The 17,500-nt window shown below is 34.2% G+C and overlaps 2 protein-coding genes across 2 annotated transcripts in view; one reads left to right on the plus strand and one right to left on the minus strand.

The window, feature by feature from the left end:
- LOC144971950 (uncharacterized) overlaps positions 1-11,465 on the minus strand; it is a 12,360-nt gene extending 895 nt beyond the window's left edge. Inside the window, exons 1-5 of the mRNA XM_078913026.1 lie at positions 10,103-11,465; positions 7,793-7,953; positions 5,718-5,955; positions 1,298-1,422; positions 305-486 (exon numbers count right to left, since the gene is read on the minus strand). Of these exons, the coding sequence (XP_078769152.1) occupies positions 305-486; positions 1,298-1,422; positions 5,718-5,955; positions 7,793-7,953; positions 10,103-11,383 (1,987 nt within the window). The 5' untranslated portion in view covers positions 11,384-11,465. The remainder of the gene's footprint in view (positions 1-304; positions 487-1,297; positions 1,423-5,717; positions 5,956-7,792; positions 7,954-10,102) is intronic.
- Positions 11,466-14,329: 2,864 nt separating this feature from the next.
- Positions 14,330-17,500, plus strand: part of LOC144970184 (uncharacterized) — a 65,759-nt gene continuing 62,588 nt past the window's right edge. The window contains exons 1-2 of the mRNA XM_078909561.1: positions 14,330-14,563; positions 16,881-17,096. Coding sequence (XP_078765687.1) covers positions 16,885-17,096 — 212 coding nt within the window. The 5' untranslated portion in view covers positions 14,330-14,563; positions 16,881-16,884. The remainder of the gene's footprint in view (positions 14,564-16,880; positions 17,097-17,500) is intronic.

Consider the following 17,500-nt stretch of genomic DNA (forward strand, 5'->3'; position numbering starts at 1 on the left):
GAGGATGGAAAAAGAGGCAGAGAAGAAGAAGAAGAAGAAGAAGAAGAAGAAGAAGAAGAAGAAGAAGAAGAAGAAGAAGAAGAAGAAGAAGAAAACAAGACGATGACAAAATATGTTCAAAATATGCTTAGCACGCATCTAAAGAAGATGGGTTTGGCGCAAGTTAAAGTTAGAAATTTAATTTAGCGCAATTAACTTACGTCCTAAAATGAATGTTATGTATTTTTAAAAGCGTTTAACTCACAATATAATGATGCCTTCAAAACTGTTTGATCAATTACTCAACTCTATTCATTGAACCTACCGACATTACAGTAGCGGCAAGCTTTTAAGCACCCAACGCCAAAGAAGCCATCGGGGCAAGGGGTATTACAGTTAGTTCCCATCCAACCACTAAGGCAGACTCTGTAACAACCCACTGTCTTGTCAGCACAAGACAACAGACATCTTCCAGGGGGGCAAATCTGTTCCTGGCAATTGGAACCTCTGGAATATGGAGGTAGATTATGTGGACGGAAAATACATTAGAAAAAAAGCATCTAGAAATGCTGACACTCTTGAGGGACAAACTTTAGATATTTGAACCAAACATTGACAGGAATCACCGTTTGCAATGTCGGATAGATGCTATATATACGACTGGCTGCACAAGTAGTATATTATGATGCTGTACTAGATATACAGACAAAAAAAAGATAAAGTAAATTTAAAAATCGGTTCTCCTCGATTGGCGATCAAATTAGACCCCCTGGTTACTGAAATAATTTTGCGATGGGGGGATTTTGTTTAGTATTTTGTATTTCCTTTTTCTAGCGGTGTATCTCACATTTCTTGCCAGATTTCAATACGAATATGACACTACAAATCTTGTCGTTTGAGTTTGAATACAGAATAAATTTGTTTGTTTTTTGGGGGTGTTGTTTTTGCTTAGAATTGGCCAAATTTTGTAAGACAAAATGGAAAGCTTGTAAATGTTGTTTTTTTCTTTTCGTCTGCTGGTATGCTCATTTCTATTTATTTCGTTGATTACTATAGTAGTAATAATAATGGTGATGATGATAATATCCATAATAATAATAATAATAATATAATAATAATAATAATAATAATAATAATAATAATAATAATAATAATAATAATAATAATAATAATAATAATAATAATAATACCTTTATTATCATCATCATTTTTATCATCATCATCATCATCATCATCATCATCATCATCATCATCATCATCATCATCATCATCATCATAACTTCCACAGTATACAGTAAACGCCACTACCCTTTCTTACCGATGAGAAGATGGGCATTTTGACAAACACTTCCCAGTTATCTTGTCGCACACGTCATTAGGTTTCTTACAGTTACACACTCTGTCACAGCGGTGGCCAAATGTCCCGTCCATACACGTCCAAATCTACACAAATACACGATCGTTTTAAACTTGAAATCATTGTCAAATATGCATTTATATAGGTCATTGTCATGGATTCATCAAATCAAATACAGAAGGTTTTAAGGGGTGGTTTGGGTCAAATTATTAGAAAAATCCTTCAAAACATTGATTTTGAGATATTGGTGGAAAATTATATTATATTATTATCTTAGAAATAATATTATTTAAGTTCATTTTCTCAAAACATACTATAAAGGCAAGAAAAACACTGTCGAAATGGGTAAAGTTAGTAAGAATAGTGTAAAAAACAGAAAGCTATTTTGACATTTTTCTAGGGGTAAGGGATACAGTGGCAAACTTTCTCAGAATCTATTTCATCAAATTGTCTGAAAATATCCACAGATAATGTATAATGTCACTAGAGATAGAATTTTTGACAGGGTATATGTATTTTGACTATAATCCAAACTATACATTTTTAACATCAATTTTGTCATTCAATTTTGATTCGCAACTTTGTAAAGATCCATTAAGCTAAAGCTGTAAAATATCTCCATGGTGACACAAAATGCTACAATGTCGATTAGAGGAAAGAATGTGAAGGTTATTCCTTCATTAGTTTTTGCTGAAAGTTTGCTACAAGATTGTTCCATTTTTTTATGCTAGATCCCCAAGTCAGGACGAAAACTAGTATCAACATAGAAAATGTTTTGTTTTGTTTTCACCACAATTGTTTTTTTTTAACATAAAATGACGATACAGAATGATTAAAACCGCCCAATAGAGGTAATTAATGTTTTAAAATAAAAGATCCAAACTTCCTCTTAAGAAAAAGTAGAATTTCCCAAAAGATTTTTTCAATCTAACAATACAGTCATTAAAATCAATAAAAGATGCTTAATGATATCATGGGTTCTACTAATGAGAAATCACTGTTCAATTACTTTCATTGGCTGTTATGAGCATAAAATTTGGGAAAGCATCAGGCGAAATGTTGAAACATCCTTCAATTAGCGCCACAGTGATTATGCATAGCCTCCGTAAACTGATGACCTGACACTGTCCAAAAGAATACATAACAATACAAAGATACAGGGGGCCCCGATAGCTTAGTTGATATAGCAATCGCTTCACACGCAAAGGGACCGAGATCGATCCCGGGTGGGGTCGAATTTTTTTTCTGACCCCCCCCCCCCTGTCACCCAGCAGTGAATGGGTAGCTGCGTCTGTTAGATTTGGAGGAAAGTACTTTGCCGTAGACTCGCGTCCTCTCCAAAGGATAGCAAGTAATTGCTACTGTCTGTTACACGCTACAGAAACCGGGATAAACTCCGGCTCCATGGGCCGAAAGGTTCTGAAGGGCAGAGCTACGAACACCAAAAGAAAGTGAAAAGTGAGTTCTCTTTATTACTATAAACAGTGAGGTCATTTTAACCTTGGGCACTACTTACTTCGGCGATCCCTAGATAAAGTGAGTAATTGGACGAATTTAACAGTATAAACATTGAATCAATAAAAATGTTTCATAAAACCAAGATCTAAACTCATCGCTTGACATTGCCCCAAATTACGAAACAAAACACGACTACGAACACCAAGAGAATGGTAACATTTAATAATAACAATAATAATAATAATAATAATAATAATAATAATAATAATAATAATAATAATAATAATAATAATAATAATAATAATAATAATAATAATAATAATAATAATAATAATAATAATAATAATAATAATAATAATAATAATAATAATAATAATGATAATAATAATAATATACGTTATTCATCCAAAAAATGGAAATTCGTTTACAGACGTGGCATGCATATAAATGTATAAATATAAAGTTAAGAATGTATGTCGACAATGTATATATGTATATATATATATATATATATATATATATATATATATATATATATATATATATATATATATATATATATATATATAATGGTGGAAATATATTATATAAATTTTACAAAGTGAAATATATTGTCCCAATGACCCCCAGTTTGAATTTATATGTAAATGCATAAAAACGTATAAATATAAAATTAAGAATTATTAGCGACTTTATATATTAATTTTATAAATTGAGATAGATTATTCTTATGGCCTCTAATCCAAACTTGTGTGTGTATATTTTTTAATCGTATTTTATTTAAATCACAGTTGCGCATTAAAAAATCGAACAATATGTGGTAAAAATGAACTAAGGTGACGTGTTGTCTTTGCTTTTATTGGTAAAAGGTGACGGATCCTCGAGGAGAACTTAGTATATTTGTGAAGGGGGTGATTGCCATCCTTCATAACTTTCTCCAGTTTATTAAGACAATATCTCTTGAACAGTTCTTCCATATTTGAAATTGGGTGAGTATAACTCCTGGCCTTATTACTTATCCAATCAATTTTCTTAATGTCACAAATACTGACATTTCCACACCATGCTGTAATACAAAAAATAATAACGGACTCCAAAACATCTATAAAAAAGGGTGTATAAAGTTTTGTCTTTGTCAAATCTGAAATTTTCCGAATAAAGTACATTCTTTTGTTCAATTTAGTGATAACAGCGTCGGTTTGTAAATGCCACTGCAATTTGTTGTCAATTAAAATACCCAAATATTTGTAAACCGAAACTTGTTCAACAGTTTAATTGTTTATTTTGAGCGGACTGGAGGAATTTGTGTTCTTTCTAAATTCAAAAATCATTTCTTTGGTTTTTCTTACATTTAATTTCAGGGAGTTATATTCACGCCAACCAAAAAATCTGTCGATCTCATGATCTTTTAATATTAACCCTTGAAGGGCAGTGTCATCAGCAAATTTTAAAATTGGGACAAAGTCACTGGTACAGTCATTTGTGTAAACCGTAAAGAGGCGAGTGGAGAGAACACATCCTTGAGGGACTCCTGTATTAGTAATTATTTTATTAGATCTGTTTCCTTTAATTTCTACATTGTGCTCTCTCTAACAGAAAGTCTAAAATCCAGGAAATCAAATGTGGATTTATATTCAAACATTTCAGCTTTTCAACAAGTAAATGGGGCCCCGAATCGTGTTGAATGCTGAAGAAAAATCAACAAAAAGAATTAGTTTATATTCACTCCTACATTAACCTTGAGCATGACTTACGACAACTCACTTTCCATTTATTTATTTTTTGGTGTGATTGTTGCCTTGTATTGTGACATCATTTTTGAAGGAAAGTGTCGAGCTATGAGAACGAAGACTACGGATCAGCTCAAGTCGGTATTAGATTAATACTAAAGAGGAGTCGCCTAAAGAGCTATAGAAACAACAAAATTGACGTCACTCAGCTCTTTGTTGTTTTTTTATTTTTAGACATTTTGATGATTATTCTCACTAAATTATATCAATTAGACAATAAACGTTCAAAGTAACTCACAGTTTCTCATGTTTGTACGTATTTTTTTTATCCGTGTAACATAACGATGATTCACATTTATTTTATTAGCGTTTTATTATAGTAAGAACGGAATTCATCTCATTCCAGTTATATCTCGGTAGGCTGAGAAAAAACTTTACCTTCTAATATTAGATTATCATTCCTTTAATAGCCTTCTCTTTGAATTAATTTTAAATTAGTGAACACGTTTCTTTCTATCTTCTGTCACGTAGCCATTTATTATAAAAGCTGATTGATTTAATCTTCCTCACTCCATAACCTATGCCTTGACGGCCAGACCACTCCACTCCACTCTTCATATCACTTGTATTTTAAAGATTTATATCTTATTATCGGGACTTGGTGGAAAACTCCATTATTTGATTCCACTACCAAGACGCCGGAGCTTCATTGGTCACCTTTGCCTGCCACAAACTGTCAGGATTGTCGTGTTCGGATGTTGATGAACATGTCCTCTGTCTGGAAGTAGGACCTCACAAGTCCATACAACATTATCCCCAAGATCACAAAAGTTACGTTATGTTGTCATGATATCATTTTTAACTGTGATCACTATTTATTTCTAAGAACATTCATCTCATTAAATTTCATCTTTCTGTATTCTCATCACCTTAAACCAACTCGTCATTTGTTCTTTATTTTAAAGATAACTTGTAAATTCTGGGGGTCTTATTTGTCACATCTTTATTTTATGAATGTAGTCGAGTTAGCTCGTGAGCACTCATATGATCACGACAATCCGGCTGGTGGATGTTATGAGTATTTCACCTAAACGCATAGCATTAATCCAAGAGGTAGATCGATTAGATTAAATGTTCAATGGATGGGTGGGGGGGGGGGGTTGAAAATTAAAACAAAAAAGTTTTCTGCTTACTCCAACATCCCGTATTATGTCAGTCTCGAGTGGTGAGGTCACAAGCATTACGACAGTCACAACAGCTGCCGGTCTTGGGCATTCCATCAAGATTGTTATGCTGTCATGACCGGAGTCAAAGCCAGAGGAAGTGGCAATGGGATACGATTCCACACAGGGTAGGCCAGTCATTTGAGTCTTAGAAGCATCGAATTGCTTGTTGTCAGCTGGTTTTGTGTCCATGTAGGCAGAGATATTTCTATTGATTTAGAGGAATTTGAGGTCGTTTGGTAGTGACATCGTTATTGATTGGAAATGATGACAATAATAATAATAATAATAATAATAATAATAATAATAATAATAATAATAATAATAATAATAATAATAATAATAATAATAATAATATAATAATAATAATAATAGAGGACACTTGCATGGCCCATTTTCATAATTACATAATGGTCAATGCGCTCTACATCTTAATTAAGAAAAAATCATTTTTCTTGTGTCACAACCCACCCCCACACACGCACTCACGCATACATATAATTGAATATCCACACTACGGTTATAACTATACAATATGGCTAAGATTAAAAATAGGCATATGTTAAAAGAAAATGTTTTAGTTCAGAATTAAAAGAATAAACTGGGTTTTAAACATTTCTTGTTTAATATCATCTATTTTCAAAAATAAAATAGAGACTTAGATAACCACGCCCCTCGGACAGTCGCCATAATATAAACAATAGTAGTGATTGGTTAACATAGGAAACTACACAGGGTTTTACTATCGGTGGTATGTGTCTAAGTAAAATACCCACTTGTTTCCATGAGCACTACTAATGACAACTCACTAGACGGTGCAAAAACCAAATAAGGACGTCAAACTGCCAGTCCTTTTTGGATTTCAGTATCAGGCTACGCACTGAGACCCAAAAGGACTGGTCTTTTGACGTCATTATTTGGTTTTTACACCGCCTAGTGAGTTGTCATTAGTAGTGCTCAGGGAAACGAGTGGTCCCATTGGTTAAACTATTGAATACAACTCACGATTTGTTTTCTTTGGTGGCCAAAGACTGGTCTTTTGGCGTCGTTTTTTGGTCAGTGCCAGGCTATAGATAGTATGCGCTTGGCTAAGAAGCTCATAACATTGCCATCCGGAAGTATAACGGACCAACACACAAAACTGTGTGTATCCATGAACGTTTATAGTCGGGTTAATACAGTTCAGTGAGCATTACTCATAAACGCGGATGGCAAAAAACAATAACAAAGACCTGAGTGACGTCATCTTTGAACTATCTATAATTTTACGATGGCTACGGTATCAGGCCTTTAGTTTACGAAGCTCCTGGCATAACTCACAATATTAACATTAGGCACTTGAAAGATACACGGTGTCGCCTGAGATCAAAATACAGAGACATACATCTCCGATTAGTAGGGTTTTAATAGCAGACGATACGTAACTACGTCAGGCCGAGTCAAGTTGGTAAAAATCCTTTCGCTCATTGAGATAGAACAAAGTTGACGTCACTCCAATCTTTGAAATCGCTTTTTGTCATCCATGTTTATGAGTAATTCTCACTAAACTGTATTAACCAGACTATAAACGTTCAAGGTTACACATAGTTGTGTGTGTGTTGGTCCGCTATTTTCCTGATGGCAATGTTGTGAGTTTCTTAGCCAAGCATACAGTATGTTTATCTGTAACATAACTTAAATTGGGTTCAGTTTTCACAGCTTTCTATCTTCAGTTGGGTGATTGCTTCTCCCTAAATTCTCTGGAACAGACCATCTATAAATTTTAAGTTTACACATAGTTTGGCTTATTTGCAAGATGGTAAGGATACGGCAAGCAGAAATGGTGAGTATTTTACTCAAATACATACCACCAGTACTCAAATGCTATGTTTACGGACTTGACATTGAAAGCCCTCATACGGAAGTTTCTTATCTCTATATTATCATTTTAGTCTCGGGTGTCGCTATTCCCTCATCAATTTGTTGTGACAAATACTCACAAATTGTGGCTTGATCGATTTTGCTGCTTGGCATGTACAAAAGGTAGCTATGATCACAGTACGTACCTGATCCAATCAGACGTGGACAAATCGAATGTCACAGTGAGATGGTTAACTCTATACGCTCCCGTCAATTCGATAGAACGCATGACAGTCCATAATGGGGCTGGGTGAGAGGGATTTATGGAGTAGGGGATTGGGCCACTTGGAAACAGGGCTGGTATGTCCTAGAAGGATGTAAAATTGTATCATTTAAAAACGCATGTCAAGAAGGTAACATTGTTCATAGAACAAGCCTCGTATAGGCGAAGAAAAATCGTGACGTCACTTCTACTTTACTGGTTCCAAAATCCACATAAGTATGTATCATGTAGCCAGTCCTTCGGGGGACCAGTAATGAATAGGTACATAACTATTTTAGTAGCAGCATGGATTCTTAGGATTACGGGACTTAAAAGAGCGAGAACGGATGGTTTTTATTGACGACCAGCAGATATTTCGAATAGAAAATGATATGAAATCACACTGAAACCAGAAGATTATTAACACAAGGTGTATATTCAGTCCTCCGGGATGGTAGTTTTACACTTCCAATGAGATTGGAACAAGGTTTTATGATATCACCGTTTCGTTACTTATTGGATTTTTTACAAAATACAAAAAAAACAACAACATACAATCACCTAGTAATGAAAATATAATATGTGATCTAAAGGGTCAATCAGGTACTATATCGAAGAGAGTAGATTGGTAGAAAATTTAGTTAAACCAGTGACCTAACAGCCTTACCCTGGAAAAAACAAGGTATTTAAAAATTTGGCCAGAAAACTCGTCCTTCAAATAACGATCGATTTAAATGACCCTCATCTTGGCAAAAACACTTAAACCAGGTTTGAGAGTTTTCGCCTTTATGAGTGTCATTTAAATCGATCGATATTTGAAGGACGAGTTTTCTTAGGCATTTTTAAGTATTTGTCTTTCCAGAGTAAGGCTGGGTAAATTGAAATGACCAGAAAAGGGGAATTTAAGTGATTTGCAGTTTAAGAATCAAAACTCATTTTTATCAAAGAATGTATTTATTTATCCTTAATTAGAATTGTATCAGTTAAGCATAAAAATCAAATTTGACCATTCGGTTCACCTTGACATAAATGCCGTTTTGGCTTAATTAGTCATAGTTTCTCATAAAATGTAGTCTTGGACAACATTGACTTACTATTGAGTGGTAATGAGCAACATTGAGAGAATGCATTTGGTTAATGATACAGACCCTTGATTAAGGACTATTTGAGTTCAATGATTTATTATGCATTTTGTTCATAAGCAAAGATTGTCAAACCTTTCAGCATGTTAGTTACGTTTACCGTGCTAAACACGAATTGAATAGATCATGCTTTTTTTATAATACTCATTGAGTTATTAAGCTTTATTCAACTCGATATGATAATTAATTCAGTGTGTGTCCACAAGTTAAAGCGTCTCGTCAATTACGTGCGTGTTTGTGTGTCTAAATACGTTTTACTTGTATGTGTATATCTTTACTCAAATAGGTCTCTCCGGTTTTTGATAGGCAAAACTTAGTAAAGATTATGTATGATTCTCTACAGAGTGTATGTTGATTTTAGGTTAAATTAAAGTGTATCGGGTAATGTAAGACGTTAGTATAATTAGATATGTGGTTACGATTTACAATGGTTACGTCTAACCCTCTAATGTAAGGACCCTGCTTGATTGGGGCGTGGCATTATAAATGTCATATTTATCATTATTAATATCATCATCACCATAATGTTGTCATAATTACTATTATTATTATTATTATTATTATTATTATTATTATATTATTATTATTATTATTATTATATTATTATTATTATTATTATCATTATTATTATCATCATCATCATCATTATTAGTATTGTTATGATTATATTATTATTATTATTATTAATTATTATTATTATTATTATTATTATTATTATTATTATTATTATTAATATTATTATCATCATTATTATAAATGCCTCTCCGGAAAAAAATAGATAGAAAAAACAACAACTCGGAAACGAGAAAATGTTATAAATTCAGTTTCTCAGAAATAAAATGAAAAGTTAATTAATTCAGAATTCAAACTAAGCTGTATTCTGTTAGTTACGAAAAGGGTTCGATTCCAGACTATTCAGATATGCTTTCTCGTCGTTTTCATCAATTGAACAGCAATAGCCATGCAATGGAGGTTGAACGAAGCATTGCAGTTATTAGTTTCTTTCTTTGATCTTTAGTCAAACAAATAGAAAACAAAGATTTCAACTTAAGTCACTTGAAATAAAGAGGGAAAAGATGGGCTTGGGTCACAATTCCTGATCAATACTCAACCTCGATAGTCCCCGTGTCCTCCGTAATGAATACCTCGCCTGCTTTTGTCAAATCGACTTGAGCACAATTGGACCCTTTGTGTCCAGGTATGCATCTGTTGTTCTCGCAGTAACCGGTCTTTGGGTGGCACGGAAGTACCAGACAGTTACATGGCAGTCGGCAAAATGGGCCAAAATACCCCGGATGACAAGCCAGCAATTTGATGTCACAAATGGACGGAAGATTATTTCCGGTATTCCAGCCGTCGTCGTTTTTATTGACGATTAATCGAACTGACGTGCCTTGAAGAAAGGGATTGTCGCATTGGTAAGTTTTAGATCTCGTCGAATTTTGAAGGATGTCATATAAACAAGGTCTGTTGTCAATCGTAACGCTGAATGTTGGAAAACTATTCAATGGAACGCTGTAAAGATTAAACTCTATTGCTTTGAGGAATTTTGGCGATGAAAATTTCCACTCAATCCAAAATCGTTGCTCTTCTTCTGTTTCAGAAAATGTTATCGTATAACATGACTTTGTATTGTCTTTGAATGGAAATGATAGTGCTATACTCTTCTCGTCCTGAAAAAAATCTTCAATGAAGCTTTTAGAACTCATTTCTATCGATTTGAAATAACAATCCTTGTTTCTTTGTCCATCTGAATTAGAACAGCCATGTTTACATAATCCAGTGTGTCTGTTACAAGTTGAAAATCTTTTGCATTCACAAGGGAGAGAACAAGATATTCCATATCTATGTAAACAACGTTTATCACAGTTATCTCCTTCAAAGCCACTCCCACACGCCAGTATTTGCAAACGACAGATAAGCAAATAATAGTCAGAAATAACAGTCACAGTCCTACCTTTAAAGTTTGTACAATTCAAAACGATAGAAATGTATCCCGATTTTTGTGATTCTGAGATATTTGGGCACAATGTATCATCGATATAAATGGTAAAACTAAAATTCGTATAATTAGATATGTGGTTACGATTTACGATGTCGGATTTGGTCGGTAAATAAAAAATTATCTCTCGTAAAAGATACTCGTTTTGTAGGTCAATAGCGTAACCGCTTTGTACCCAATTTCTTTTGTCTGGTATATGATACGATCTATCCACATTGCATTGATTAGACGAATGATAGTTGTTTTGAAAATAGTACATATTTTGATGGTTTTCATCAAGTGACCAATGCAAACAAGGCTTTGTAGACGAGACATCTAATAAATACTTAGCTGCAAATAAGTTATGGGTAATACCCGCGATTAAAACAAGAAAAGTTCTGATGGAATTCATTGAGAATAGTCATCTTATTATCATAAGTGGCTAATTTCGCTCATCAGTTAAATATTTATGAAAACATTGCAATTGATTAAGATAAAACCTCTAAAGCGGAAATTTGTGTCAATTTTCGATTCATTTCCGTGCGCATCAGAAATAATCGTGATTTATTCCTGCGAAATTCTCTTTCATTCGATCAATCAGTAATAAACGACTTATTCACTAGGTGCACATATTTGCAGGGCTGATACCGACGTGTAGGTACATTATATATGCAGGTCTGACATCCGAACCCACTTATTGTTGTAATGGACAATATTTTGCGTCATTTTTTTAGATTCCCTTCACAACAATGAGTCAATAAGGAATTGGGTTATCAGACCTACAAATAAGTGCACGTCGCATGATACCAAACGCAATTATAGGCTTTTTAAATATTGTTGTAATGGTCAGTATTTTGCGTTGGTTTGAAAATAGTTCCATTACAACAATGCGAGCATATTAATTACCTATGTTATCAGACCTGCAAATAAGTAGACGTCGGTTATTTATTTACTTATCTATCTATAGTTAATCATGTGATCAACCCCGTCAACCTGGTATTGTGTCGGATTGCGAATGATGAACAATATTGAGTTTAAAACCGTAATCACCAGAATTAGAAAAATCTATGTTGAAAAATAATTGTTTATAAAATGTGAAGAGTGAATTTAGAATCTCCAAACCGTTATAAGACGATAAGTCACAAATGATCATATAAATCTTAGGCGTCTTAAGATATTTTGGACACACCATTCGCATGGAATCTGATCGTCAAGTGAGGCGCACTCGATGGCCCTCACCAAATGAGGCTGAATCTACCCAGAGGGCCCCCTTTTCATTGATGTTGAAAACCAAAAGTCTGACTGAACTTGAACGCGTGGCCAAACCAAAAAAAAATGGCGTTGGGCAAAATTGGTTGAGGGAATAAACTGTTTACCATAACAATTGTGTCTGTAGCATCGCACCTTGTCGGCGCCTTACTGCCATAATAAAGTACAATATGTAATTATTTTTTACTGAGCTTATATATAGGGCAATTCCTACTTAACATGCTCAAAGCACTTTACAAGGGGTCCCTGGCCAACAACAATATGTAACATTTAGGACGGGATATGACGCCTGTTAGGCAATATTACTTTTTTTTCGGACAGGGACAACGCTGTTAACGGCCAGGTACTCATTTTACACCTGATTACGGTGAGAGAATGTAAGTAAAGAGCCTGCACCAAGGAATCAATTATGCGCCCTGCGAGGCTCGAACCCAGAACCATCCAATCCGAAAGCGAGTGTCATACGACTAGACCACATAACCACACTGTACTGTCTATTTTAGATGTCAACGGCTAAAGCACATCAATAAACTTGATGTTAACATTGATTCCAACTCATAATCTGGCTATTATTTTCGCTCATGATTTTTGCATTTTCTCTTTAATATTAATAATTTTGGCATTTTCTCTTTAATAATAATGTACTCGTCTGTACTGCCAAACTCTGAAAAACACATATTTAAATTTTTGGCCAGAAAAATCGTCCTTCAAATGTCGATCTATTAGAATGACCCTTACTATGTCAAAAGCTGGGACCTCTGTGAGGGACGTTTTAAATGTTCGATATTTCAATTTTCTTACTAAAATAATAAATGCGCTTTTATTTCAATGATTGACAAAAAATAATTCATTTGATAAATCCCTAGCTATGAAAAATATAATAACAAATACAAAAGAAGTATTTTACTACATTTTGAAAAACCTCTGTTAAGAACAACTTATTAAAATTATGACCTGAGTGATCTTTGCCAAAATCAAACATGCAAAACTGAAGTGCATATTGTACAATAGTCATACGAGGTTCAATAAAGTCAAGTATCAATTTAATCTGTTTAAAAGGAAATAAATTGTAAAGTAAAGTCACATGGAGGAGCCATTTTCCTAGCTACTTATGTACCCAATATTTAGCCACCAATTTTCCACTTATATTTACTCTGACAGTCAACCAAGCCCGAACAAAATAGAGAAAAAAGATTTCAGAAGCTACTATACGCATTAGAGCGTTAGAATAATAGTTCTATTGTGTAACGAAGTGCGTTACTTATAAAGTAATCATTCGCCATTCACCCATCAACGCCTGCACGTAGTGTAATCCGTTTAGCAACAATAGCGTGCCTATCCACAATTATTATACTGTAACATTATATTTTTCGTTCACCAGATTATCCTGTTCGTTATTATGCGTGTCTGGCATACGAGATCTTAAGGTTGACTTCCTCGCTTTTAAGCCACTTGAATTAAGAAACAGTATTATCACGCACGGGCGCTCTGCGATGCCAAACAATTCGTCATCATCAAATAAAGTTATGTTTGCATTTAACTAAAACTAAAAATACATATAAATGCACAAGAATCCATCTAGATATTTTCAAATGATCATATTTCTTTTTCATTAGCCAATTACAAGCTGCGAGTGGAGAATCATTCTTGTTTGGCTGTCATAGTTTTACAGCTTTGTTTGTATAGGGGTAGTCATATAAGTTAAAATAACAAACTTTGAGAACAAATAAAGCTTATAAGAGACTAAAATACATTTAAATACAAAACATTCCATCTAAAATCTCCGTGTATATCATTTTTAAATGATTATGTTTTTTTTTTCAAAACATAGATAATTAACTAATTATAATTACAAGCAGCGCGTGGATTATCATTCTTGTGTGACTGTCATAGTTTTACAGCCTTGTTTTGATAGAGGTAGACATACAAGTTAAAGTAAAAAATGAGAGAACAAATACACCTTATAAGAAGCGATACAAACAATAACAAACAGGAGATCCCTTTGATTTATTTATAATGGCCATAATTTCAATAGACCAATTTGGCAACACATGTGTTCCTGTGCTAATCCACTGTTGTGGATTATACTGCATGCGGCAAAGCGTCATTAGTTACGAGTCAATTGCAAAAGTTTAATTTTTATCGCGCTTATTAGTTTATGTACTGAATTTGGGTTTTCAACATTCTATGTAAAGTCATAAAACTGTAAACGGATGAGTGTCTTCATCTAAGTCATCAGTGGTATAAATCCTGGAATAACAACTCTTTTTATCTTGAACTGGCTGTTGTATTCAGTTGATACTTCCAGGGATTCAGTCCAACTGTAAGTGAAAATGTGTTGTTCTTTTCTTATTATTGTCGTGTTAACATTAACAATCAATCTCTATTTCGTATATTCCACAGTGTTGGTTCGAGTCATTTTTATACAAGGTAAAATGTATTAAATGATAAACGCCAGATTTATTAAAAATGGCTGTTAAAGAAATGTTTAAAAGTCCTTTTTTAAAAAAAACTATTAAAAGTCTTAGACAGATGTCAATGTGTTTCATGTGTTTTTAATGTGTTCAAGTTAAAGAGATTTACATGCCAAATACATCACCTCTATGGTTAGGAAATCTATATAATCTTTTTTTTTTTCAAAAGTTATAAATTGACTGTGGTCGACATTACCCTGTTGTTTGTCTTTTTTATTTATCTATTTATTTTTTGTTCTTCTTCTGTTTGGGATTTTTTCTACCTTAAAAAAACAGTTTTCGGTTTTTTTTAACTACAATATTTTAAGCCCAAATTCTAAAAGACGATAAACTGCCAACTTAAAAACACAACAATTCAGACGTTTTAACAATTTGTTATTTGACTTTGGGAATCGTTATCTGACCGATCCACAGACTTTATTACCAGACTGATTTTGATCAGTGAAGGCTCAAACGATTTGTATTGATCAATGTTAATTTCCAAAATATAGTAGTGTAATAATCAAAAATATAGATGAGAGCCTGCTCGTAATAGCCTTTATTTCACAGCAAACTTTGCGAGTTCTCCAATGTTTGTTTGTTTTTTTTTTTTTTTTTTGTTTTTTTTTTTGTTTTTGTTTTTTTTTTTTTTTGTTTGTTTTTTTTTGTTTTTTTTTTTTTGGGGGGGGGGGTGTTGTAATTGTTTTTGTGGGCTTTTTTGGTTGTTTCTTTTTGGAGGGGGGTCTTTTATTTATTTACTTTTTTTAAAATAATCAATCTGAAATAAGATTCCATAATGATACGCTGCTTTCGTGTTAGATGTTTAATAGTCCAAAACTCATGGCAAGAAATTATCAGGAGGTCTTTGTCCTCTTACTTGCGTGTGAAGTGAATGCTCTATCTACCAACTCAACTATCAGAACCCCCAAATGTTTTCTTGTCTTTTATATATCCCCAAAAAGGCTCTGTATTTTTGTCCTTGAATCATTTCTCATAGTTTTGTTGATGTACAGGGTATCCATGAAGTCATTTCTTGTAATAGCATCTTGAAAAGAAAAACGTTTCAGCCAATATACTTTAAACATGGGCCTCTGACTACATAAATGCTTTACATTTTGTTTGCCATTATCTTTTACTCAATGCGCCTCTATATCGATAGTTCGAAGATGACGTGAGTTGTTCTCACTAAACTGTATTAACCAGACCATAAAAGTTCATGGTTACACAAGAGTGTGTGTGTTGGTCTGTTGTACTTCCGGATGGCAATGTTGTGAACTCCTTGGCCAAGCGCATTCTATCTATAGTGCTTTGGCTACCTACAAGCAAATTCAATCTATTTTCGAGTTCCTTCAGTGTGCTTTTGTAGCTTATGTGGCGCGATGGATTCAATTACAGCTCTTTTTTTTCATGGCATGCATGCTGCATCTGGTATGGAAGCTGAATAAACAATGTCTCTGATGTAACCCCATAAGTCATACGGAGAAATGTCCGGTGACCCAGACGGCCAGGCAACGGAGTCCATCCTTCCCAATCCATCAATCGTTTAGAAATTTGCGAACGGCTTGTCTCTAAAGTGGAGGTACACCGTCTTACTGAAAAATTATCTGTGGCCGATATTCATATATCATGTGGGATGTAGCATAATAATCTAGGATGTACCCACTGATATGTTCATTTGACTATTTTTTAATACAATAAACAATAACTGACGCAATTTTCAAAGGTGTAGGCACTGTATGTTGCTTGAATAACTCAAGACTCATACTATAAGATAACAGAAAAAACGGCATCCACATCAATAGCTTGCTAAGCATAGCAACAAGAGGTAATGTGACAATTGGATTCAATAGTTTGATGTCACATCGCCCAGCAACGGCGGTCATCCTGGTTCTAAACAAAGAAAATCGGTACTTTTTATTCTTCATGCTGGCTAGAACTTTTCAGATGTCTTGTGATCAGAATGTGTAAAAGTCAAAACATGATCAGATTTATAATGTTTTTTTCCCTCTGTATACACTTTTATGCTCGTCGAAGAAATATTTCATAAGGGCGTCCGCCATTGTTCCAATAGTTTAGAGCCAGTTTCTAAGCTACCATGCGTCATTACGAGGGAAGTGACGTTACGACTATTGAAGCATATTAAGTAGAACCATCAATTAGAGTTAATCAAATCTTTTCTTTATTCAGGGTCATGGCGTCAGTGATGATGACGTCAGTACCTGTACCCAGTGCCAGAAAGAAAATCGTTGGATTTGACATGCCCAGCATCATTGTTGACAGTGCTGGGGATGCGGCGGGCGGTGGGGCTGACGATGATGGATCCGATGATGATGACGACGAACTGGGAAGTAAAGCAACATCAAAACTGTTGGAAAAGGCTTTCACTTACACAAGGAAAAGCAGGTCAGTGATTTGAAACATTATGTGACAATTGCGTCAATTAGGCATTATTTCGGAAACATAATTAATAATTGAGCTTCTATATAGCTCAATATCCACTAAATGTGCTCAAAGCTCTTTACAATGGGCTCACTGGTCAACAGCAACTCAACTCATAACATGTAGAACGAGACATGATGTAGGATGGGACATGACACCCGATATTACAATTGTTTTTCGAACAGATACAACGTTGTTAACGGACAGGTACTTATTTTACATCTGAGTACGGTGAGAGAATGTGAGTAAAGAGCCTTTTCCAAGGACTCAACTATGAGCCGAGCGAGGCTCGAACCCAGGACCATCATACCACTATACCACATTTTTGCAATGAGCTGGATAGAGAAAATTGAGTCAAAATGATCCGA

This window comes from Berghia stephanieae, chromosome 4, assembly GCF_034508935.2.
Source record: "Berghia stephanieae isolate SIO BIC M18660-M18661 chromosome 4, UCSD_Bste_1.3, whole genome shotgun sequence".
Taxonomy (NCBI): Eukaryota; Metazoa; Mollusca; class Gastropoda; order Nudibranchia; family Aeolidiidae; genus Berghia; species Berghia stephanieae.